This window comes from Coregonus lavaretus, assembly GCF_964263955.1.
Source record: "Coregonus lavaretus genome assembly, chromosome: 5".
NCBI lineage: Eukaryota > Metazoa > Chordata > Actinopteri > Salmoniformes > Salmonidae > Coregonus > Coregonus lavaretus.
The window spans coordinates 9,798,875-9,824,202 of record NC_139992.1 but is presented as its reverse complement, the minus strand read 5'-3'; the positions used below and the strand labels follow the sequence as shown (position 1 = coordinate 9,824,202).

The 25,328-nt window shown below is 42.2% G+C and overlaps 1 protein-coding gene across 1 annotated transcript; it reads right to left on the bottom strand.

Moving 5' to 3' along the window:
• Positions 1–968: 968 nt before the first annotated feature.
• Positions 969–25,328, bottom strand: LOC311128798 (transmembrane protein 163a-like; the record flags this gene model as incomplete). Its single annotated transcript, XM_084161031.1, has 7 exons — positions 969–1,029; positions 3,838–3,979; positions 5,499–5,610; positions 17,279–17,375; positions 23,412–23,503; positions 24,469–24,512; positions 25,187–25,328. The coding sequence occupies 7 exons, from the start codon at positions 25,326–25,328 to the stop codon at positions 969–971; spliced, it is 690 nt and encodes a 229-aa protein (XP_084017157.1).

The window sequence follows — 25,328 nt, the reverse complement described above, 5'->3', positions numbered from 1 at the left end:
TGAGCAGGCATAAGATACTGACAACTAACACAATTGCATTTTATCGATGGCAATTTGAATGCACAAAAATACAGTGACGAGATCCTGGGGCCCATTATGAGGTCCATTGTTGTTAAGGTATCTGTGACCAACAGATGCATATCTGTATTCCCAGTCATGTGAAATCCATAGATTAGGGCCTAATTTATTTATTTCAATTGACTGATTTTCTTATATGAACTGTAACTCAGTATAATCTTTGACAGTTTTGTGTGTTGCGTTCATATTTTTGTTCAGCGTACTATAGTTACAAAGCTAATCTCAGAGAGCAATAGAGACAGACAGGGCAGAAAGTAGTGGCAGGATTCCACTCCAACCCACACTCTGAACCTGCAGTGGGTCACCCAGACCCATTAGCAACAATGGCAGGGGGTTCAAATAGACATGCCAGACGAACGCCGCTCTCTCTGGTACCAGCCGTTAATGCCAACTCTTCCTTTTCATTTCTTCACCCCTTTCCTCCCCTCCTTCTTTTCGCCATGGGTCTGGATAGTAGTAATGATGTACAGAATGTGTCAGGAGGTAAGGAGAAACAGTTGGAGGGGGTGACTGGATGGGAAATGCTTGATTGAGGGGTTGGCATTCAGAATGACAACATCTTCATGTCTTTCATTGTTTTACCCTCCGAGTCTCTCCAGGCTAGGGCCTGTGTATGTGTGTGTGTGTGCATCTATGTGTGTGTGTGTGTGTGTGTGTGAGAGAGACAGAGAGAGAGATAGAGAGAGAGACACAGAGAAAGAGAGAGAGAGAGAGAGAGAGAGAGAGAGAGAGAGAGAGAGAGAGAGAGAGAGAGAGAGAGAGAGAGAGAGAGAGAGAGAGAGAGAGAGAGAGAGAGAGAGAGAGAGAGAGAGAGAGAGAGAGAGAGAGAGGGGAGGGTTAGGGGTGCAGCAGGTGTAACCTCGGAGCATCCCACCAATCTGGTGATTGGCTCACTCAAAGCGTTCGTAGTTCCTGGTCTGTCTCACCCTGGGTACCATGTCCAGCAGCAGTCTGGAGGGGGGAGAAGAGAGGCATGTCGTGTGATAGAAGAGTAGATAAGATGTGCCATAACACATTAAATGATTAAGTATAAAAAAACTACAATCGTTAATTCAACCATTTTTAAAACAAGCACACATAACATTTCAAAAAGACATACATCCACATGAGTAAAGTCATGGAGGATAACACACATTATAAACTGGGTGGTTTGAACCCTTATTGCTGATTGGCTGACATGGTATGACAAAACAATTATTTTTACTGCTCTAATTACGTTGGTAACCAGTTTATAATAGCAATAAGGCACCTCAGGGGTTTGTGGTATATGGCCAACATACCACGGCTAAGGGCTGTATCCAGGCACTCCGTGTTGCATCGTGCATAAGAACAGTCCTTAGCCGTGGTATATTGGCCATATACCTCACCTCCTCGTGCCTTATTGCTTAAATAAAGTCTGGGACTTGTTTCCATTGTGGTCCTCTTTAACTGTAAGATAAGATAATGACTTTATTATCCCCATGGGGAAATGTGTGTCAATATACAGAATGTGGTCCTATTTATGGCTGATGGGTGTGTAGCATGTGTGTCTGTCATGGTTGGGCTCAATTCCAAATTGAATTTGAATTGAAGTAGTAAACAGGAAACATAATTGCAATTCGAATTTGAATGAAAGGAAATATAATTGAATTCAGTGAAATTCAAATGCCTCTTCTATTCTATAGTAGGTATAGTCTATACAAATATACATCTTGTAAATAAAACATCAAACAGTGAGGGAAGAAAGTATTTGATCCCCTGCTGATTTTGTACGTTTGCCCACTGACAAAGAAATGATCAGTCTATAATTTTAAATGGTAGGTTTATTTGAACAGTGAGAGACAGAATAACAACAAAAAAATACAGAAAAACACATGTCAAAAATGTTTTAAATTGATTTGCATTTTAATGAGGGAAATAAGTATTTGACCCCCTCTCAATCAGAAAGATTTCTGGCTCCCAGGTGTCTTTTATACAGGTAACGAGCTGAGATTAGGAGCACACTCTTAAGTGCTCCTAATCTCAGTTTGTTACCTGTATAAAAGACACCTGTCCACAGAAGCAATCAATCAATCAGATTCCAAACTCTCCACCATGGCCAAGACCAAAGAGCTCTCCAAGGATGTCAGGAACAAGATTGTAGACCTACACAAGGCTGGAATGTGCTACAAGACCATTGCCAAGCAGCTTGGTGAGAAGGTGACAACAGTTGGTGCGATTATTCACAAATGGAAGAAACACAAAATAACTGTCAATCTCCCTCGGCCTGGGGCTCCATGCAAGATCTCACCTCGTGGAGTTGCAATGATCATGAGAACGGTGAGGAATCAGCCCAGAACTACACGGGAGGATCTTGTCAATGATCTCAAGGCAGCTGGGACCATAGTCACCAAGAAAACAATTGGTAACACACTATGTCATGAAGGACTGCAATCCTGCAGCGCCCCCAAGGTTCCCCTGCTCAAGAAAGCACATATACAGGCCAATGTCTGAAGCCAATGAACATCTGAATGATTCAGAGGAGAACTGGGTGAAAGTGTTGTGGTCAGATGAGACCAAAATCGAGCTCTTTGGCATCAACTCAACTCGCCATGTTTGGAGGAGGAGGAATGCTGCCTATGACCCCAAGAACACCACCCCCACCGTCAAACATAGAGGTGGAAACATTATGCTTTGGGGGTGTTTTTCTGCTAAGGGGACAGCACAACTTCAACGCATCAAAGGGACGATGGACGGGGCCATGTACCGTCAAATCTTGGGTGAGAACCTCCTTCCCTCAGCCAGGGCATTGAAAATGGGTCGTGGATGTGTATTCCAACATGACAATGACCCAAAACACACGGCCAAGGCAACAAAGGAGTGGCTCAAGAAGAAGCACATTAAGGTCCTGGAGTGGCCTAGCCAGTCTCCAGACCTTAATCCCATAGAAAATCTGTGGAGGGAGCTGAAGGTTTGAGTTGCCAAATGTCAGCCTCGAAACCTTAATGACTTGGAGAAGATCTGCAAAGAGGAGTTGGACAAAATCCCTCCTGAGATGTGTGCAAACCTGGTGGCCAACTACAAGAAACGTCTGACCTCTGTGATTGCCAACAAGGGTTTTGCCACCAAGTACTAAGTCATGTTTTGCAGAGGGATCAAATACTTATTTCCCTCATTAAAATGCAAATCAATTTATAACATTTCTGACATGCGTTTTTCCGGATTTTGTTGTTGTTATTCTGTCTCTCACTGTTCAAATAAACCTACCATTAAAATGATAGACTGATCATGTCTTTGTCAGTGGGCAAAAATACAAAATCAGCAGGGGATCAAATACTTTTTTCCCTCACTGTATATATATTCTAAGTGATTATATTTCTTTATTTTTGTTAAATATGGGGAAAATACTACATTTCCCAGAATGTATTAGTTTAATCCTGAAGTTGACCCTGAGGCCTTCAAAAAGAAGCCAAACAAAGGGAAATATAATTTGCTATTATTGGCACTAAGGTTAAAAGAGTATATGAACATTGTTTCCAGAAAAAAAGTGATATATTCTTTGGTAACTGGAGGTGTGACCTGTCAGATTCAATGAAACTCATTATTTGACTATTTGAATTGCACAGAATTAAATTCTGTCACCCAAAAAAAAAAACGTTGTTGAATGGGAGTCAATTCCAAAATGAACAATTGATGTCTGTGCATGTGAGTGTGTGAGCATGTCTGTCATGTGACCGTCTGCCATGTGATCGTCTATGAGCATGTCTGTGTGTGCGTGCCTGCAGGCTACACTTCTCTTACTTGACCCCATATGCGAGGATGACAAGTCCGATGATGACGCCGATGGATCCGTCCAGGTACCAGACGTCAGGGTGGTGTCTGAAGACCTCAGCACTGATGAGGATGGAGAAACCCATGATGCCCCCCACCATGGAGTTAAACGCTACAGCCACAGAGAAGACCCACATTAATAACTCACCATGGAGTTAAACGCTACAGCCACAGAGAAGAACCACATTAATAACTCACCATGGAGTTAAACGCTACAGCCACAGAGAATAACCACATTAATAACCACATAAGGGAAGACGGAACATGTTGATTACACAAAGTACATTTAACTTTTCATGTCTGTTAATCATAAAACAGTAACAAATCAGGTTTGTTCTCATTCACCAAGAGTATGAGTGTACAGCCTGTTCCTGACTACCATGACTGTTCCTGACTACCATGACTCTTCCTGACTACCATGACTGTTCCTGACTGTCATGACTGTTCCTGACTGTCATGACTGTTCCTGACCACCATGACTGTTCCTGACCACCATGACTGTTCCTGACCACCATGACTGTTCCTGACTGTCATGACTGTTCCTGACCACCATGACTGTTCCTGACTAACATGACTGTTCCTGACTACCATGACTGTTCCTGACCACCATGACTGTTCCTGACTAACATGACTGTTCCTGACTACGATGACTGTTCCTGACTGTCATGACTGTTCCTGACCACCATGACTGTTCCTGAACACCATGACTGTTCCTGACCATCATGACTGTTCCTGACTGTCATGACTGTTCCTGACTACCATGACTGTTCCTGACTACCATGACTGTTCCTGACTACCATGACTGTTCCTGACTACCATGACTGTTCCTGACTGACATGACTGTTCCTGACTACCATGGCATTCCTTCTTCTTTCACTCTTTAAAAATGATAATATTTGCTGCTACTGTATTCTGAATATCTGGCATCCAGAGCCAGTCAGAACCAAACCTCTTTGATTATTTGTATGCCAGTGCAACTCATCTCCCCCGCACACCAGAAACAGACTGACAGACAGAGACCCTCCCCTAACCAGTCAGTCATCCGCTTCTATCTAGCGTGAAGGGTCTGAGAACAGAACAGCAACATCAGACTTTGGATTGTTGCTTTGTGTGTTGTGAAAACCTGGGGGGGGGGAAGAGTGACAAAGAGAGGGAGGGAACGGGTGTAGAGAGAGAGAGAGAGAGTGATGGTGGGAGGGGGTGAGGCTCTACTTTGATCCTGTGGGAGAGGAGCGTCTACAGCTGAACCACGTACACCAGTCACCCCCCAGCTCTTATTTATTACCATCATTTGTTTTTCTGACTTTCTCCCATTTTTCTCACCTCCCTGGCACAAGGCCTTATATCGCTGCTTTAATTGGCTTCAGTTCAAGTAGGCATGCTGTGCAAGCCTTTGGTCCAGTATTTGTGAGAGTGTGTGTGTGTGTGCACAGTGTGTGTGTGTGTGTGTGTGTGTGTGTGTGTGTGTGTGTGTGTGTGTGTGTGTGTGTGTGTGTGTGTGTGTGTGTGTGTGTGTGTGTGAGTGTGTGTGTGTGTGTTGTGTGTGTGTGTGTGTGTGTGTGTGTGTGTGTGTGTGTGTGTGTGTGTGTGTGTGTGTGTGTGTTTGGATGTATGAGTCTTTCCCAGCCTACCGTCAGTGATGAGGGCTCTACTGGTCAGCACTCTCCCCAGCAGGAACTTCAACACAGCCAGGATGATACACATAATCCCACTGACAATAGACACACTGAAGAGGAAGTCATCCTGAGAGAGAGAGAGAGAGAGAGAGAGAGAGAGAGAGAGAGAGAGAGAGAGAGAGAGAGAGAGAGAGAGAGAGAGAGAGAGAGAGAGAGAGAGAGAGAGAGAGAGAGAGAGAGAGAGAGAGAGAGAGCGAGAGAGAGAGCGAGAGAGAGAGAGAGAGATGAGGGGGAGAGAGAGAGAGAGAGGAGGGGAGAGAGAGAGAGCAAGAGGAGGGAGAGAGAGAGAGAGAGAGAGAGAGAGAGAGAGAGAGAGAGAGAGAGAGAGAGAGAGTGAGAGAAAGATGAGAGGAGAGAGAGTGAGAGATAGAGAGAGAGAGGGGGGGGGAGTGGGGGGGAGAGAGAGAGAGAGAGAGAGAGAGAGAGAGAGAGGGGAGGGGGAGAGAGAGAGAGAGAGAGAGAGAGAGAGAGAGAGAGAGAGAGAGAGAGAGAGAGAATAGAAAGGACAGTCAGTGTGAGATGAGATGAGATGAGATGAGTCAAGGCGTTACAGAGTGCTCTTGTTATGTCCTCAGCAGTGTCATTAATATTAATATGTCCTCAGCCAGCTTGCAGCATGAGCAAGTTGCCTCTCCTCTCCACAAGGTCATTATGTTTAGTCTGGTGCTACACTGCTTCACAAACACATGTTGCCTCCTATCCAGTATTAGGGTTCTATTCAATCTGTGTCGCTAAACGATAGAATAGAAATGTGAAAGTAATTTCCTCTATCTAATATGGAGATATCTTCCCTAACAAGGGAAAATACATTTAAATTCCAATATCGCTGTAACACTGAAGTTCCGCGATACGGATTGAATAGAGCCCTTAGTGAAACAAAAGGTGACAAACAGCTTAGTATAGACACGTGTTGTGCTGATACAATATGCTGTATATCCACTGGAAACCCCAAGGCATTGTTAACTCAAATACCTCTAGTAAGTTGTACTCAAACTCAATGAAAAGTCATTTAAATGTTTATGTGGTTCTGACTCAAAACTAAATGAGAAGTCACACCAACTACATTTTTAAAAAGATATGATAACAAATTAACTTTTTTCCCAGCATGCTCTTCTGCAGGTTGATTTTTTGGAATTGAGTTTAATATCTGTGTTTTTGCATGTACTTCGCTGGTTCTAATCCCCGAGCCGACTAGGTGAAAAATCTGTCGATGTGCCCTTGAGCAAGGCACTTAACCCTAATTGCTCATGTAAGTCGCTATGGATAAGAGCGTCTGCTAAATGACTAAAATGTAAAATGTAAATGTAAATGATTGATTGATTAAATGCTTTTCTACACAAAGATAAAGAATTGTTTTATAAACTAATCCAATCATAAAATTTTTGCACCCATTACTGAAATGGTTTAAATGGCTTAGGTCGTTTCCTCCCACTGTTCTTAACCCTGGCAGTCATTATGAATGCAGGTTGCGGGTGAATACAAATTTCAACTGTTGGATAGCCTAAAGCTGGCTAGATTCCAATAGGAATTACACATCACTATGCAAGCCGGCATAATGTGATTTACAGTTAGGGTTGCAAAATTCAGGTACATTTCCTAGGTTTTTTCAATAAATCCTGGTTGGAAAATTACTGGAAATGTTTTTGGGAAAGTTTGTGGAATTTTGCAACCCTACTTGCAGGCCTGATGTGGCCTGTAAACTATGAATTTCAGGCCACTGTATAAGGCCTTATGATATATGTAATGGTTCAATTATAGTGATACTATTCACCTAGGAACTCACTTGGTGAAGGCCACAGGACTGAAAATGAACGAATTCAACTACTATGTCTCTGTCACTAACAAATACAGTAATTGGTGGTAAATCTACAATTCAATCGAAAAGGCAAGGCACACTGGGAAATTATTGGAGGCGTGGCTTAGTGGGGGCGTTAAATTTAAGTAAACATTACTCAAAAGTGGATCCTCCAAGTGGATGTTCAGGTGCACATGAACACTTGCTACACTGCCGAGATGTTTGTTTAGTTTATTTCCATATTGTAACATGTTCTGTGTCTTGGAGCTCCGTGTCTTGTCTGTCATGTCTGTCCGTAATGCGAGTGTGCGCGACTCCATAAGTAAGACGTTTTGCCGCCTGTTGGCCTGCAGAACTATTGTTATCAAATGTGTATTCATTATTGGAAAGTATTCCCGCTTTGAGGATAAGCCAGGAATGTTTAAGATGCTTATTTAGACGGCATATGTTAATGTGGGTGTAATGAAGATGTCTGTTCATGATTTAATATGCCATATTTGGGGTAAAGAGCTCCATGGTTAATGGTATGGTCCGTAGGGAAGGGCCATAGGTATAAAGGTACCTGTTTCTACTGTGAGCAGGGGTTATGTTTCTAGCTCTGGTATGTGAACTGTGTGGGGAGGCTGTCTATAGCCTGGTTAACCCCAACCTGCTATAGTTGGTTTGACAGGGTAGGCCTGATTGAGGCTTAAGGTTTTGATTTCTGTTCCAACCTGTAATTTAAGAGTCTGTTCATTTTGTAAATACCTTTCGTAAATTATGTAAATATTCATTGGATTTCGTCATTCACCTGGAACCACCTTTCACTGTTAATAAACTGGACACTATTTTGCACCTGATCCTGCTTCCTCCTGCTAATTACTGCCATTAAGGCTGCTCCAACATCCAGTCCCTACGACATAATACATTAAAAAAGTTAAATTATAAATATTTAGGCAATATTGAAGCGTTAGGTTCGAGGTTGAGGAATAGTAGCTCGGATCGGAAAGGAGGCAGAACGCGTGTTAAGCTTTCCTGAATAACTGGGCCTGCTGGGAGCATAGACCTACAGTATGTGGCTACACTATATAGGAGGACTTAAGAGAATGATGACCGGCAACAGACAGCTCATCAGTATCAGAAGTCAAAATACAGCCAGACTGTCCTGTACTGTGCCTTTCTAGACCTTATAAATCTGTCCAGTCGACCCCAAACTGATCCAAATGGAATGAAACATTCAAATAACAGGGCTGTTGCAACATTATTCAAATGGAATTTTCACTGCAGTTTACAGCCTAGAGTAGAATTGTACTCAATTGTACTCACTTGAAAACAATAATGCAATATTCATTGCATTGTGGTGTTGTATGCTAGTCTAGTTGGTTAAATGTACTGTCCCCAAGGCCATACACATTTACTTAACTGTATAACTGATTTTGTATAAAACATTTTTTTATCACAATACAAAATTAAATAAAAGTTGTACCCCTTGTAATAATACTCAACAACCTTTGTACAACAACTAGCAATCTCACCAAGAGATTTTAGCCATTTGGTATTCCCACTTCTGACACTAATGTCTCAAATGGCAGGACAAGGAAGTAAAACCGGATCACTGGCGTGAAAGGCAAACACCCTATGCATCGTGCCAATAGGGTTAACTCACTTGGTAGGAATTGTAGCATGGTTCATATAGCGAGGATAGTGACAGTATAATGGTTTTGGAATGACAGTCACAGGGACCAGGGTTTGAGTCCCAGTCAGGGTACCCCCGCAAATCAACCATATTTGTGTCAGGTGTTGGAGAGCATCATTGAATGTCCCAGATGAATTTTAGTCACAGTACATTTGTGTTAGGCTAGCAGTGTTTCTATACTGCACATATGATGGCAGGGTATGCAAGACAAATGTGCACCCGATTGATACAAATCATCATGATATCATTCTACCAGGTAGGCCTACTTTTTTTTTTTGGGGGGGGGGGGGGGTCTGCAACACTACTAAGCAAGGGGCACCACCAAGCAAGCGGCTCCATGAATACCAAGGAGCTCTCCAAACAGGTCAGGGACAAAGTTGTGGAGAAGTACAGATCAGGGTTGGGTTATAAAAAAATATCCTAAACTTTGAACATCCCACGGAGCACCATTCAATACATTTTTTTAAAATGGAAAGAATATGGCACCACAAAAAACCTGCCAAGAGAGGGCCGCCCACAAAAACTCACGGACCAGGCAAGGAGGGCATTAATCAGAGAGGCAACAAAGAGACCAAATATAACCCTGAAGGAGCTGCAAAGCTCCACAGCGGAGATTGGAGAAATCTGTCCATAGGACCATTTTAAGCCATAAACTCCACAGAGCTGGGCTTTAGAGAAGAGTGGCCAGAACAAAGCCATTGCTTAAAGTAAGCCATGTGGGAGACTCCCCAAACATATGGAAGAAGGTACTCTGGTCAGATGAGACTAAAATTGATATTTTTGGCCATCAAGGAAAACGCTATGTCTGGCGCAAACCCAACACTTCTCATCACCCTGAGAACACCATCCCCACAGTGAAGCACGGTGGTGGCAGCATCATGCTGTGGGGATGCTTTTCATTGGCAGGAACTGGGAAACTGGTCAGAATTGAAGGAATGATGGATGGCGCTAAATACAGGGAAATTCTTGAGGGAAACCTGTTTCAGTCTTCCAGAGATTTAAGACTGGGACGGAGGTTCACCTTCCAGCAGGACAATGAGCCTAAGCATACTGCTAAAGCAACACTCAAGTGGTTTAAGGGGGAACATTTAAATGTCTTGGAATGGCCTAGTCAAAGCCCAGACCTCAATCCAATTGAGAATCTGTGGTATGACTTAAAGATTGCTGTACACCAGCGGAAGCCATCCAACTTGAAGGAGCTGGAGCAGTTTTGCCTTGAAGAATGGGCAAAAATCCCAGTGGCTAGATGTGCCAAGAGACTTGCAGCTGTAATTGCTGCAAAAGATGGCTCTTCAAAGTATTGACTTTGGGGTGGTGAATAGTTATGCACGCTCAAGTTTTCTGTTTTTTTGTGTTATTTCTTGTTTGTTTCACAATAAAAAATGTTTTGCATCTTCAAAGTGGTATGTATGTTGTGTAAATCAAATGATACAAACCCCAAAAAATCAATTTTAATTCCAGGTTGTAAGGCAACAAAATAGGAGAAATGCCAAGGGGGGTGAATACTTTCGCAAGCCACTGTAACCCCTTATTTTTTGCACTAAACAGTCTAAGCCCTGTCTAAGCCGGGGGAGGGGAGGTCTGCTAAGCTATATGGAATTGTTTTAAGAAGGTCATACCAAGGATCATTTTGCTAATTCATTAGAAATGTTAAGACCGCACGCAAGCACGCGTTATTTGATGAAACATTTTATCTGGCCTTACTGCTATTAGCCCATACAAACACATTGAATAACAAAATCACACAACCCCTTCCCAAAGCACCCCAGTACATTTTGAGTGTTCCCTCTTATTCCCCACATCAGAAGCCTTTACCAAGTCAAACTGAGGTCTGGAATCAATACTGAACAACACTACTGGTTGTTCCTCTATCTAATATGGAGATATTTTCCCTTCCCTCTGCATGTTCAGACTCAAACACCTTCTGTCTGTCAGACGGTTGTGAGAGGGAGAGAGAGAGAGAGAGAGAGAGAGAGAGAGAGAGAGAGAGAGAGAGAGAGAGAGAGAGAGAGAGATAAAAGACAGAAGGTGTTTTTCCTTTCTTTCTGTCATATACCCCTGGCTCAAATGAAAGGTCCGCTTCCACACAGCAGTTGGGAAACCAATCTAACTCCTCCATTTGTAATCAGGCTCCAGACTCACTGGCCACTGAGGGAGAGGGAGGGTGGACGTGAGAGGAATCACATCCAGGCAATCCACACACACACACAGCTACCACCGCCTATCCACCATACACTGAATCTTACTAGCACCTGGACCAGTTAATCCTTTCAGGCTGATGGATCGCCTCTCACTGCAGCTCGACCCCAGGGGCAGTTGTGTGTGTGTGTGTGTGTGTGTGTGTGTGTGTGTGTGCACATGCATGTGTGTGTGTATGTGTGTGTATATGTGTGTGTGTGTGTGTGTGTGTGTGTGTGTGTGTGTGTGTGTGTGTGTGTGTGTGTGTGTGTGTGTGTGTGTGTGTGTGTGTGTGTGTGTATGTGTGTGTGTATGTGTGTGTATGTGTGTGTGTGTGTGTGTGTGTGTGTGTGTGTGTGTGTGTGTGTGTGTATGTGTGTGTGTATGTGTGTGTATGTGTGTGTGTGTGTGTGTGTGTGTGTGTGTGTGTGTGTGTGTGTGTGTGTGCACATGCATGTGTGTGTGTACATGCGTGTGTGTGTGTATGTGTGTGTGTGTGTGTGTGTGTGTGTGTGTGTGTGTGTGTGTGTGTGTGTGTGTGTGTGTGTGTGTGTGTGTGTGTGTGTGTGTGTGTGTGTGTGTGTGTGTGTGTGCGTAGCACAATGGACCCCTGGGGTTTGATTTGGCCACAGGCCCAGGCAGGATTACTATAGATGGGCCAACTGAGACTGTTTAGAAGGACATTGGACCTGTATTGATGTGGTTCTGAGTGATTGTTTACAACACTATTTTACAACAGCTGTGGTATATGTGTGGCAGTGGCAGAATAACATTAAGAATTCGTTAACTATGATTGGTGGTGATGGTCGTCTCTGCTCGCTGTAACCCACAGAGTCATACATGGTACCAGGAAATCGTGTTTATTCTGTGAATGTTGGAGTTTATGGAGGTGTAACGGATGTTATCAAGCCACCGGAGGCTTTGAGCCTGGTTGGGAATGTGGACGCGAATTGGAAAACATTTCGGCAGCGCTTTTTGCTGTATATGTCTGCCATTGGAGTTACAAAGGAGCCGGATGAACATTGCTCTCTTTCTTACTATAGCGAGACCACAGGCAATCGAATTATCACATATGGAATCATGTAGTAACACTTAACCAGCATGGCTACCACAGCATTCTGCAGCGATACGCCATCCTATCTGGTTTGGGATTAGTAGGACTATCATTTGTTTTTCAACAGGACAATGACCCAACACACCTCCAAGCTGTGTAAGGGCTATTTTACCAAGAAGGAGAGTGATGGGGTGCTGCATCAGATGACCTGGCCTCCACAATCCCTCGACCTCAACCACATTGAGATGGTTTGGGATGAGTTGGACCGCAGAGTGAAGGAAAAGCAGCCAACAAGAGCTCAGCATATGTGGGAACTCCTTCAAAACTGTTGGAAAAGCATTCCAGGTGAAGCTGGTTGAGAGAATGCCAAGAGTGTGCAAAGCTGTCATCAAGGCAAAGGGTGGCTATTTGAAGAATCTCAAATATAAAATATATTTTTGGTTACTACATGATTCCATATGTGTTATTTCATAGTTTTGATGTCTTCACTACTATTCTACAATGTAGAAAATAGTAAAAATAAAGAAAAACCCTTGAATGAGTAGGTGTTCTAAAACTTTTGACCGGTAGTGTATGAGTATGTGAAGACAGGTCTGTTGGAGCCAGATCTGTTCAATCACTATCTAAACTGGATTATAAACTAGGTGGTTTGAGCCCTGAATGCAGGTATGACAAAAAAAAAGGCAATATACCACACCTCCTCTGGCAATATACCACACCTCCTCTGGCAATATACCACACCTCCTCTGGCAATATACCACACCTCCTCTGGCAATATACCACACCTCCTCTGGCAATATACCACACCTCCTCTGGCAATATACCACACCTCCTCTGGCAATATACCACACCTCCTCTGGCCTTATTGCTTCATTATACAGCAGGGGTTCTCAAACCTTTTGGGTCGGGGACCACTTTTGTGATAGCAAAATCATCAGGGAGCCCCTCACAACTCGAGTGAGATAGAAATAGCATACAAGGAGTTTTCCTATGACTTTGGCAGTGCATGGCTGGACGAACCAAGTCTCGGTCCCTGGGAAGGAACATTTTAAAGGCCCACCTCTTGTCATCGGAGAGTAAATGTTGCAGTTTTCAAGCTAATTTCCTGCAATTCTAAACGCCTCTCTTCTGGTAAAAAACTGTGGGATGAGCATGGAGAAATGTACAGTAACCACTCTCAAATTCATAGACAGAGCTATGGATGCAAGGAATGACCATCCACAATATCAAAATGATCATTTTAACCAAGTTTTGAGGCTATATAGTGTTTGTTTACATTTACGTTGAAGTAAAACAAGCTTATATTTTGGGTTCTGATGGGGTACGACAGTTGAAATTAAGCTCATGAGGCATTTATAAGATATATTCTTCACGAATCAATGGGTATATCATGGTATTCCATACCAAAGTATTCCATGTAGCAACTAAGGATTTTAGCTTTAAATTACAGTGCATTTATTGAAAAATGTCCAATTACAATTGGGGGGAATACAGTGAGTATTAAGTAGAAAAATGTACAATTTGTGTAGCACTGTGAGCCTCCCAGGCCCATGTTGCCCAGGGTTAAGTACATCAAACTCTAAACAATCAACAACACGAAGAGTTATCTATCCAAAACAGAGATGTATGGATAAACCACTCCTCCAATCTTTTTGCCTCTATAACAAAGAACAAACAGAAAGAACATATACATGATCAAATACAAATCTTAGAATCAACTATTAAAGTCTACCAGAACCAACTGGATTGTCCAATTACATTGAATGAACTACAGGACAAAATACAAACCCTCCAACCCAAAAAGGCCTGTGGGGTTGCTGGTATGCTAAATGAAATTATAAAATATACAGACCACAAATTCCAATTGGCTATACTTAAACTCTTTAACATCATCCTCAGCTCTGGCATATTCCCCAATATTTGGAACCAAGGACTGATAACCCCAATCTACAAAAGTGGAGACAAATTTGACCCTAATAACTACATTACATTTACATTTTAGTCATTTAGCAGACGCTCTTATCCAGAGCGACTTACAGGAGCAATTAGGGTTAAGTGCCTTGCTCAAGGGCACATTTACGTCATTTAGCAGACGCTCTTATCCAGAGCGACTCACCAATTGGTGCGTTCACCCTATAGCCAGTGGGATAACCACTTTACAATTTTTTTTGGGGGGGGGGGGGGGGGGGGGGGGTAGAAGGATTACTTTATCCTATCCCAGGTATTCCTTAACTACCGTGGGATATGCGTCAACAGCAACCTTGGGAAAATCCTCTGCGTTATCATTAACAGCAGACTCGTACATTTCCTCAGCGAAAACAATGTACTGAGCAAATGTCAAATTGGCTTTTTACCAAATTACCGTACGACAGACCATGTATTCACCCTGCACACCCTCATTGACAAACAAAACAAAACAAAGGCAAAGTCTTCTCATGCTTTGTTGATTTCAAAAAAGCTTTCGACTCAATTTGGCATTAGGGCCTGCTATACAAATTGATGGAAAGTGGTGTTGGGGGAAAAACATACGACATTATAAAATCCATGTACACAAACATTGGCAAAAAAACACACACATTTATTTCCACAGGGCCGTGGGGTGATACAGGGATGCAGCTTAAGCCCCAACCTCTTCAACATATATATATATGAATTGGCGATGGTACTAGAACAGTCTGCAGCAGCCGGCCTCACCCTACTAGAATCTGAAGTAAAGTGTCTACTGTTTGCTGATGATCTGGTGCTTCTGTCCCCAACCAAGGAGGGCCTACAGCAGCACCTACACTACCGTTCAAACGTTTGGGGTCACTTAGAAATGTCCTTGTTTTTGAAAGAAAAGCAATTTTTTTGTCCATTAAAATAACATAAAATTGATCAGAAATACAGTGTAGACATTGTTAATGTTGTAAATGGCTATTGTAGCTGGAAACGGCAGATTTTAAATGGAATATCTACATAGGCGTACAGAGGCCCATTATCAGCAACCATCAGTCCTGTGTTCCAATGGCACGTTGTGTTTGCTAATCCAAGTTTATCATTTTAAAAGGCTAATTGATCATTAGAAAACCCTTTTGCAATTATGTTAGCACAGCTGAAAACTCTTGTGCTGATTAAAGAAGCAATAAAACTGGCCTTCTTGAGACTATCTGGAGCATCAGGCTCAAAATGGCCAGAAACAAATAACTTTCTTATGAAACATCAGTCTATTCTTGTTCTGAGAAATGAAGGCTATTCCATGCGAGAAATTGCCAAGAAACTGAAGATTTCGTACAACGCTGTGTACTACTCCCTTCACAGAACAGTGCAAACTGGCTCTAACCAGAATAGAAAGAGGAGTGGGAGGCCCCGGTGCACAACTGAGCAAGAGGACAAATACATTAGAGTGTCTAGTTTGAGAAACAGACGCCTCACAGGTCCTCAACTGGCAGCTTCATTAAATAGTACCTGCAAAACACCAGACTCAACGTCAACAGTGAAGAGGCGACTCCGGGATGCTGACCTTCTTGTTGCAAAGAAAAAGCCATATCTCAGACTGGCCAATAAAAATAAAATATTAAGATGGGCAAAAGAACACAGACACTGGACAGAGGAAGATTGGAAAAAAGTGTTATGGACAGACAAATCGAAGTTTGAGGTGTTCGGATCACAAAGAAGAACATTTGTGAGACGCAGATCAAATGAAAAGATGCTGGAGGAGTGCTTGATGCCATCTGTCAAGCATGGTGGAGGCAATGTGATGGCTAGGGGTGTTAAAGTGGTGTTAAAGTGGGAGATTTCTACAGGGTAAAAGGGATCTTGAAGAAGGAAGGCTATCACTCCATTTTGCAATGGCATGCCATACCCTGTGGACGGCGCTTGATTGGAGCCAATTTCCTCCTACAACAGGACAATGACCCAAAGCACAGCTCCAAATGATGCAATAACTATTTAGGGAAGAAGCAGTTAGCTGGTATTCTGTCTATAATGGAGTGGATCTCAACCCTATTGAGCTGTTGTGGGAGCAGCTTGACCGTATGGTACGTAAGAAGTGCCAATCCAACTTGTGGGAGGTGCTTCAGGAAGCATGGGGTGAAATCTCTTTAGATTACCTCAACAAATTGACAACTAGAATGCCAACGGTCTGCAAGGCTGTAATTGCTGCAAATGGAGGATTCTTTGACGAAAGCAAAGTTTGAAGGACACAATTATTATTTAAATTAAAAATCATTATTTCTAACCTTGTCAATGACTACTTGTCCTATTCATTTTGCTATATTTCCTATTCAAACAGTTTTCATGGAAAACAAGGACATTTCTAAGTGACCCAAAACTTTTGAACGGTAGTGTACATCTACATATTACCTCAATTACCTGGATTAACCGGTGCCCCCGCACATTGACTCTGTACCGGTACCCCCTGTATATACCCTCCCTACTGTTATTTTATTTTACTGCTGCTCTTTAATTATTTGTTATTTTTATTTTTTACTTATCTATTTCTTTATTTAACACTTATTTTTCTTAAAACTGCATTGTTGGTTAAGGGCTTGTAAGTAAGCATTTCACTGTAAGGTCTACACCTGTTGTATTCGGCGAATGTGGCAAATTTCATTTCCAGGATTAACCAAGTCACTCCTTTCTCTGCTTCAGCAGGCCTTGCACTTCATCACATGGGCAGGTGAAACAGAGAGAGACAGAGGAAGACCTCTTTGACATCACAAGTACAAAAGGGGGCTATAAAAAGACACCTTCAGGTATATACGGGGGGCCAGTATGAAAATGTATGCACTCACTAACTGTAAGTCGCTCTGGATAAGAGCATCTGCTAAATGACTAAAAATGTAAAAATGTAAAAAAAAATATATAAAACATGGTGAAGACTTTGAGGAAAGATTCTAAAATAACTGATATATCACACTGATGTCTCACTACGGGGTTTTCTGTGTCTGTGTGTGTGTGTGTGTGTGTGTGTGTGTGTGTGTGTGTGTGTGTGTGTGTGTGTGTGTGTGTGTGTGTGTGTGTGCGTGCTTGCGTGCGTTTTGCGTGTCTCTCACCACTTCAGGAAGCAGCTTGGTGGCCAGGTCATGGATGGCTTTTCCCAGAATGCACAGGGATGACAAGATGAAGACCACCCCAAGGACCACACACGCTCTGTGGACATACAGAAACCAAAACATATTACCACATAATGCATACCATTCTATTACCATACTAAACTATTACCATACTATTACCATACCATACCATATTATCTCATTACCATACCATACCATACAATTACATACAATTATAATTACCATATTATTACCATACTATTACCATACCATCTATTAGCATACTATTACCATACCATATCATTACCATACCATTACACTCTTAGAAAAAAGGGTTATTTGCGGGGGGAAAGGGTTCTACAAATAACTGTTTTGATCAGAAGAACCCTTTTTGGAAGACAAGGGTTCTTTGTAAGGCAAAGGGTTCTACCAAGAACCTTTAACATCCTAAGAACCATTTTTGGAAGAAAGGGTTCTTTGATGATTCTTTGGAAGGCAAGGATTCTTTGGAAGGCAAGGGTTCTACATAGAACAATATATAATAATTCCCAGCATGTTCTGTTGCAGGGAGATTTTCAGAATTGTTTGTTTTGCTGTAATATCAGTGTTTTTGCATGTACAGTGCATTGCTTGGTTGATTCATTTTATGCTACACAAAGATAAAAACCATCATTTTCTAAACGAATTAAATCTGTTAATAATTGGATTTATTGCACCCGTTACTGAGATGGTTGGTCCAGTTTAGATGAATGAGGTAGTCTCAATATATAATCTTCCCTACCCTGCAGTCATTCTGAATACAGGTTGCAGGTGATTAACAATTTCACTTGTTGGATATCCTAACTCTGGCTGGACTCCAATAGGAATTACACATCACTTTGCAAGCCAACATAACGTGACTTGCAGGCCTGATGTGGCCTATAAACCAGGAGATTCCTAACAACACTGTGTTAGGGTATAATTAGGCCCACAAAATAAGGCCTTAAGACATACAGTATGTAATGTATTGTCATAAATAATTACATTTAAAGGCTAATAAGGCTGGTGGAACCATTCATAGAAGGTTCTAGGAAGAACCCTCCAAAGATAAAAAGGGTTCTCGGTAGAACCTTTCACAGATGGTTCTAGGAAGAACCTTCAAATGATAAAATGGTTATTGGTAGAACCATTCATAAAGAGTTCTAGGCAGAACCCTTCATAGAGGGTTCTAGGAAGAACCATATAGTGGGAGTTCTTTGAAGAACCCTACATGGTTCTACTTAGCAAATGTAGATTTGATGTGGTAAATGTAGGATGATGTAGTGTGTAGTGTGATACATGCATACATATCAAGTTAACAATTGTATGAATTATCATTCATGGGTTACATGGGTTTACTGAGGGAGGGTTGCTTCCCTTGTCATCATCCAGTAAAAATGGAAGCAAAAATCTTCACTAAAATACATTTTTCAGTTAACAAATTGCCTTGCAGTTTTTTTTTTACTTCACCTCCCCGAGGTACACTTTAATTGCTGTACTGGTTCTCCAGGGACCCAGAGCTGTTTGTGAGTGCTATTTTAACACAGGTTTAATCAGACATAGAGAGGAAGGGGAGATCTGTTCCCTTTAAACAAAAGTGAAAGGTGTAATTTCTCTGGGTTCCTGGCAATGGTTCCAGCAGCAGCTTCACAGTTTAGTGCATCTTTGGCACCGGAGAAAGATGTTGTTTTCTTCCTTCGTCATTACTTCCCCATTTATCTCTGGTTGTGACTGAGAATGAGAATGTCTTTATCCATCCATCCCTTCCCCCCTCCATTCCTGTACTCCCTTCCCACCTCCATTCCTGTACTCCCTTCCTCCCTCCATTCCTGTACTCCCTCCCCCCCTCCCCCCCTCCATTCCTGTACTCCCTTCCTCCCTCCATTCCTGTACTCCCTTCCCCCCTCCATTCCTGTACTCCCTTCCTCCCTCCATTCCTGTACTCCCTTCCCCCCTCCATTCCTGTACTCCCTTCCCCCTCCATTCCTGTACTCCCTTCCCCCTCCATTCCTGTACTCCCTTCCCCCCTCCATTCCTGTACTCCCTTCCTCCCTCCATTCCTGTACTCCCTTCCTCCCTCCATTCCTGTACTCCCTTCCCCCCTCCATTCCTGTACTCCCTTCCCCCTCCATTCCTGTACTCCCATCCCCCTCCATTCCTGTACTCCCATCCCCCTCCATTCCTGTACTCCCTTCCCCCTCCATTCCTGTACTCCCATCCCCCTCCATTCCTGTACTCCCTTCCCCCTCTATTCCTGTACTCCCTTCCCCCCTCCATTCCTGTACTCCCTCCCCCCTCCATTCCTGTACTCCCTTCCTCCCTCCATTCCTGTACTCCCTTCCCCCCTCCATTCCTGTACTCCCATCCCCCTCCATTCCTGTACTCCCATCCCCCTCCATTCCTGTACTCCCTTCCCCCCTCCATTCCTGTACTCCCATCCCCCTCCATTCCTGTACTCCCATCCCCCTCCATTCCTGTACTCCCTTCCCCCCTCCATTCCTGTACTCCCATCCCCCTCCATTCCTGTACTCCCATCCCCCTCCATTCCTGTACTCCCTTCCCCCCTCCATTCCTGTACTCCCATCCCCCTACAGTGGGCAGACACAAGATGGGTGGTAGACGGGCGGCAGTGTCCTTTATCATTGTAGATTCTGCAGTGTTGAGGAAGTAACTGTGAGATGCTGTCGAACCAGGAACAAGATGCGAACTAGGATGAACCCCTGTAACACTGTGGAAGATATACTGCATCCTGTAACACTGTGGAAGTTATACTGTATCCTGTAACACTGTGGAAGATATACTGTATCCTGTAACACTGTGGAAGATATACTGCATCCTGTAACACTGTGGAAGTTATACTGTATCCTGTAACACTGTGGAAGATATACTGTATCCTGTAACACTGTGGAAGATATACTGTATCCTGTAACACTGCGGAAGATATACTGTATCCTGTAACACTGTGGAAGATATACTGTATCCTGTAACACTGTGGAAGATATACTGTATCCTGTAACACTGTGGAAGATATACTGTATCCTGTAACACTGCGGAAAATATACTGTATCCTGTAACACTGTGGAATATATACTGTATCCTGTAACACTGTGGAAGATATACTGTACCTATATTTTACATTTTAGTCATTTAGCAGACGCTCTACCTGGCAGCCTGGACTAAAAATACATTTAACAGCTCAATATGGTCATGTACGAATAGGGCTGTTACGGTGACCATATTACCGCCACACCGGCGGTCACCAGTCAAATTCCATGTGACCGTTTAGTCACGGTAATTAGGCTTCTCCAAGCTCTGATGCTGCTGATGGTCATTAGTAGCCTACCAAATGTGCTAACTGCCTGGTACTCAGCACTCTATTGTCCCTCTAATCATTTAACATTTTAACATTTTAGTCATTTAGCAGACGCTCTTATCCAGAGCGACTTACAGTTAAGTGAGTGCATACATTTAATCACTCTGACATCAATGCAAATGTATTGAAAATCTAATCAAACACTTCATGAGAGCCCATGAGCTCATGTTGCGCAACATTTCTATAGGCTATGCAATTGCGTGAGAAAACAGAGTGATGGCCTCTATTAAAAAGAGGAGGATCCCATCAGCTTTCTATAGGCTATACCTACTATATTTATTTCTCAACTTTCCTAATATTAAGCACATTGCTTCTCTTTACAACAGGAGTATAGCCTAGTTGACATTCGCTATTTAAGTGCATAGATGACATGTATTTTTTCCCCGCCCCTGTTTCGAGACAGGTGCATAATAATGGTCCATTCTAAATCAAAACAAATTTCACACATACATTATTTAGTATATGTAAAGACAAGATTAAATCAAGAATAGTCTGATGGGTGACAATATTAGCCTATCACTCGTGAATTATATATTATAAATTGTGAATGATGCCCAATTTAAAGCAAGAAACAGCGCATGCCTTTTTTTGCGACTTTTTCAAATCATAGTCGCACACCTCATGTAGCCTAGCCCATTGGCCTATATGTTTTGATAAGGTTTGTATCACAACTAAAGTGGCCAAACAACTTCTTAAAATTAGCACATTAATCCACTTTACGACGGATGTAGAGCCTAACTGGCATTCATATGCAGCGCGTGAGTTTCAAGTTTGGGGAAGATCATTTTCACCATAAAAATGCACCTTCATAATAAAAGCATTACATGCATAATCACATTTGCTGTCACTTTTGATAATGGTGTTTTCCTGCTAATGGAACATTCACGTTTATAGCCTACTGCGGTGTGCGCATTGCTGTGCTTATAATGTGAAGAAATAGCCTAATAGTTTAGCAACATTTTAAGCTAAACATTCTGATCTGTTGCATCAGCCTCATTACTTAAAACAGTTTTTTTGATGCTAGTGGTTGTATTAATTTGGGATCTATCGCATCCCACAATTGTCCCAGACAATGTATGGAATATTAATTTCTCGCACAGAATAGAATAGGTCAACTTTGTACTATGGGGGATAGCAGATTGACATAGCCTAGTGCTTTTCCTGTTCGTTAGACCTACTCATGTTGTTGGCTGGCGAAAGTAAATGTAGACAGTTCTTCCGATATCTTCAATATGCGCCTCGGAATTGGATAAGGACGTGGACAGTTGCGTCCCCAATGTGTCTGTCTTCACTTGTAGCCTGTGAGAAAGACCCAATCACGTGAATGTGAGTGAGAGGTGCTTTGGAGCGCACAACAAGGAGAAATGAATTATAATTGTTATATTCAGCCCAAGGGCACAACGGGCACTGGCTGCAAAAGGCCAGCATTTTTTTAGGGGGCCTTACGGCCACACAAAGGAGATGCCGACAGGAAATTTGAGGCATTATCAAGTGCTTGTCAAATTGTGAATGAGAGACTGATGAAGTGTGTACAGCCTGCGCAAAAAAAACAAAGCAGAGCTCATGCCTTTCATGCAACTTTTTTTTCATGCAAAATATATTTTGATTTGTTTAACACTTTTTTGGTTACTACATGATTCCATATGTGTTATTTCATAGTTTAGATGTCTTCACTATTTTTCTATAATGTAGAAAATAGTTTAAAAAAAGAAAAACCCTTGAATGAGTAGGTGTGTCCAAAATGTTGACTGGTACTGTATGTTCAATTGTATTCTTCATACTATAAAATAATATAAAATAACGCCACGGAATTATAAGCAATTATTTTCTGCTAAATGAACTAGTGTAAACCACAATTATATGGCATAGCCAGATCAGAACCTAACATAATGACATAAGGATGGTGTAGGCTATATTACATGGATTTATTAGACTTATTTAACATGTAAATGTTTCAAAGGTCTGCATCAGTGGCTTGTAGGCTATGCGTGGCATACTGCCAAAGCAACACTCGAGTGGTTTAAGGGGAAACATTTAAATGTCTTGGAATGGCCTAGTCATAGGTGAATAGTTATGCACGCTCAAGTTTTCTTTTTTTTGGTCTTATTTGTTGTTTGTTTCACAAAAAAAATTATTTTGCATCTTCAAAGTGGTAGTCATGTTGTGTAAATCAAATGATACAAACCCCCCCAAAAGGCAACAAAATAGGAAAAATGCCAAGGGGGGTGCATACTTTCGAAAGCCACTGTACGAGACACTGATATACAGTAGATTCAAGGAAAATTGAATTTACAAGGCAGGCTTCTGAGGATAATTATCCAGTAGGCTGCAAGGGGAGAACTGTTGCTATGGTGGTAATTATCCAGTAGACTGCTAGGTGAGAACTGTTGCTATGGTGGTAATTATCCAGTAGGCTGCTAGGTGAGAACTGTTGCTATGGTGGTAATTATCCAGTAGGCTGCTAGGTGAGAACTGTTGCTATGGTGGTAATTATCGAGTAGTCTACTAGGTGAGAACTGTTGCTATGGTGGTAATTATCCAGTAGGCTAATAGGTGAGAACTGTTGCTATGGTGGTAATTATCCAGTAGGCTACTAGGTGAGAACTGTTGCTATGGTGGTAATTATCCAGTAGGCTACTAGGTGAGAACTGTTGCTATGGTGGTGTACAGGGAACATTCTAATTGGGAACACCATGCAACGTTCAAAGAGATGAATATACATTTTGTGTCCGTTTTACTCACATGTACTCCCTATGGGCAGAGTGGACAGCTGCTGCGTTGCTATAACGCCACAGCACGATGATTGAAGACAGCACGTCCAACGTGGCGTCAAACTGTAAAGACAGGAATTAGGTCTCCAGTGGGGATGCATCAAATAGTAAAATAACATACATCACATTCAGGAAAACACTGAAGTCTACAGTCCCGCCTTCCATTCCACTATTACCCTAAACTCCCTATATTTTCCACTAGAGTAGCGTGGTTAATGAACTGCAGGATTCTTTACCGTGAGACCAACACATCTATCCCCTGTGGTGTCATTAACAGCCTACTACTCCTAGTACTACTACAGCTCAGCAGTCTGAAGACAGACTCTAGCCTGTAGGCACCATCAGACACACTCTCTATGGTTGTCATTATAACGCCACCCTCTGGTTTCATGCAGCTATAGCTACCAACCAGCACACAATTACTTTGGGATATTAATTCCTTAGAAAAAGTGGGAAAACACACACGTAAACAGTCATGTTTCTTTCTGTTGAAACATAGATGGCACCAACTGGCTTAACAGCTCAGCATTGGTTTATTAATGTCCATGTCCTTCAGTAATCTGTCCTGGTATACCTGACATGGAATTATAGTGTGCTTTAATAGCATTCTAGATACCATTCTTGTTTGTTTTATATTTTAGTTGTATTGTTTGTATATCGTTGAATAAAAGAATTGTGGGGCTTGTCTATCAGTTTATCAGTGTTATGTTATTTGTCATGTTTTGTGTTTTTATGTGGACCCCAGGAAGAGTAGCTGCTGCTTCTGCAAAAGCTAATGGGGATCCAAATAAACAAATAAACTAGAGCTTCCTACTACAGTGTCTGTGCCATATAAATAGAAATGGAATGGATTCTATTTCTATGGTCTGTGGGGTCTGTTCTGTTATCACACAGTGTTCTGATGTGTTCTCATGCTTCCCTGGCTGTTACCAAGGAGACGATGGCAGCATTGCGTCTGAACCCAACCAGCGTTAATAAAATGCACACCATGACTTTATGACTAATTAATATGTATAAATGGAACTCACTGCAAATCCGAAGGCTGATGCGCTGTGTCTCATGAATGAAACAGCTAGAGAGAGAGAGAGAGAGAGGGAGAGAGAGAGAGAGAGAGAGAGAGGAGAGAGAGAGAGAGAGAGAGAGGGGAGAGAGAGATAGAATAAATGAATGCCTGGGGAACAAAAGGCAAAGGATTCTAACAGCAAAAGGATAGATTATAGTAAGATCCATGTAAATATTGCTCTTCCACACAAGCCTGCACACTTGTTATTATGTAAGAGTTCTCTCCCTGGTTGGGAGAAAGATCAGAACACTGATAACCTATTCTGTTTGTACATAATTCATATTATCAGCACACCTACAGTAAGAGGAGCGTTCATTATTCAGAGACTAGCACTGTGCTGTATCTCTGAGCAAAAATGGTATGGATTTGTACAGCTATAATCCTACACAGTGTAGGTTTGAAATGCATGGAGAATAAAAGGTCTGTGAACACATTCCATTTGATTCCTTCTCAATACTGAGTTGTTAGAGTTGAGAATGCAATAGAATAATTATTAATTGAAGCATCTTGTGCATTAGTAGCATTTGACTCATTGGTTATAATAACAAGCTTTATCGTTTCTGATTCTGACCGGATATTCTCTGATTCTCCACATCGTGTTCTGTTCCTTCTGAGCTTGTGAAGCTGAGGGCTTTAAAATGTCCTCTGTGATGCGTTCATTTTCAGGTCGACAGCAGTCCCACAGGACTCCCTGTCGCTAGGAAGATCACCATGGAGACGCCCAGTCTGAGGGCGAACTGAACTGGAGGAGAGTTTGTTTGTCTTCACCAGGGTTTTTATCTCAGTCTCTCCTCTTTCTTTGATCCACCACTCAATGGCTGCCAT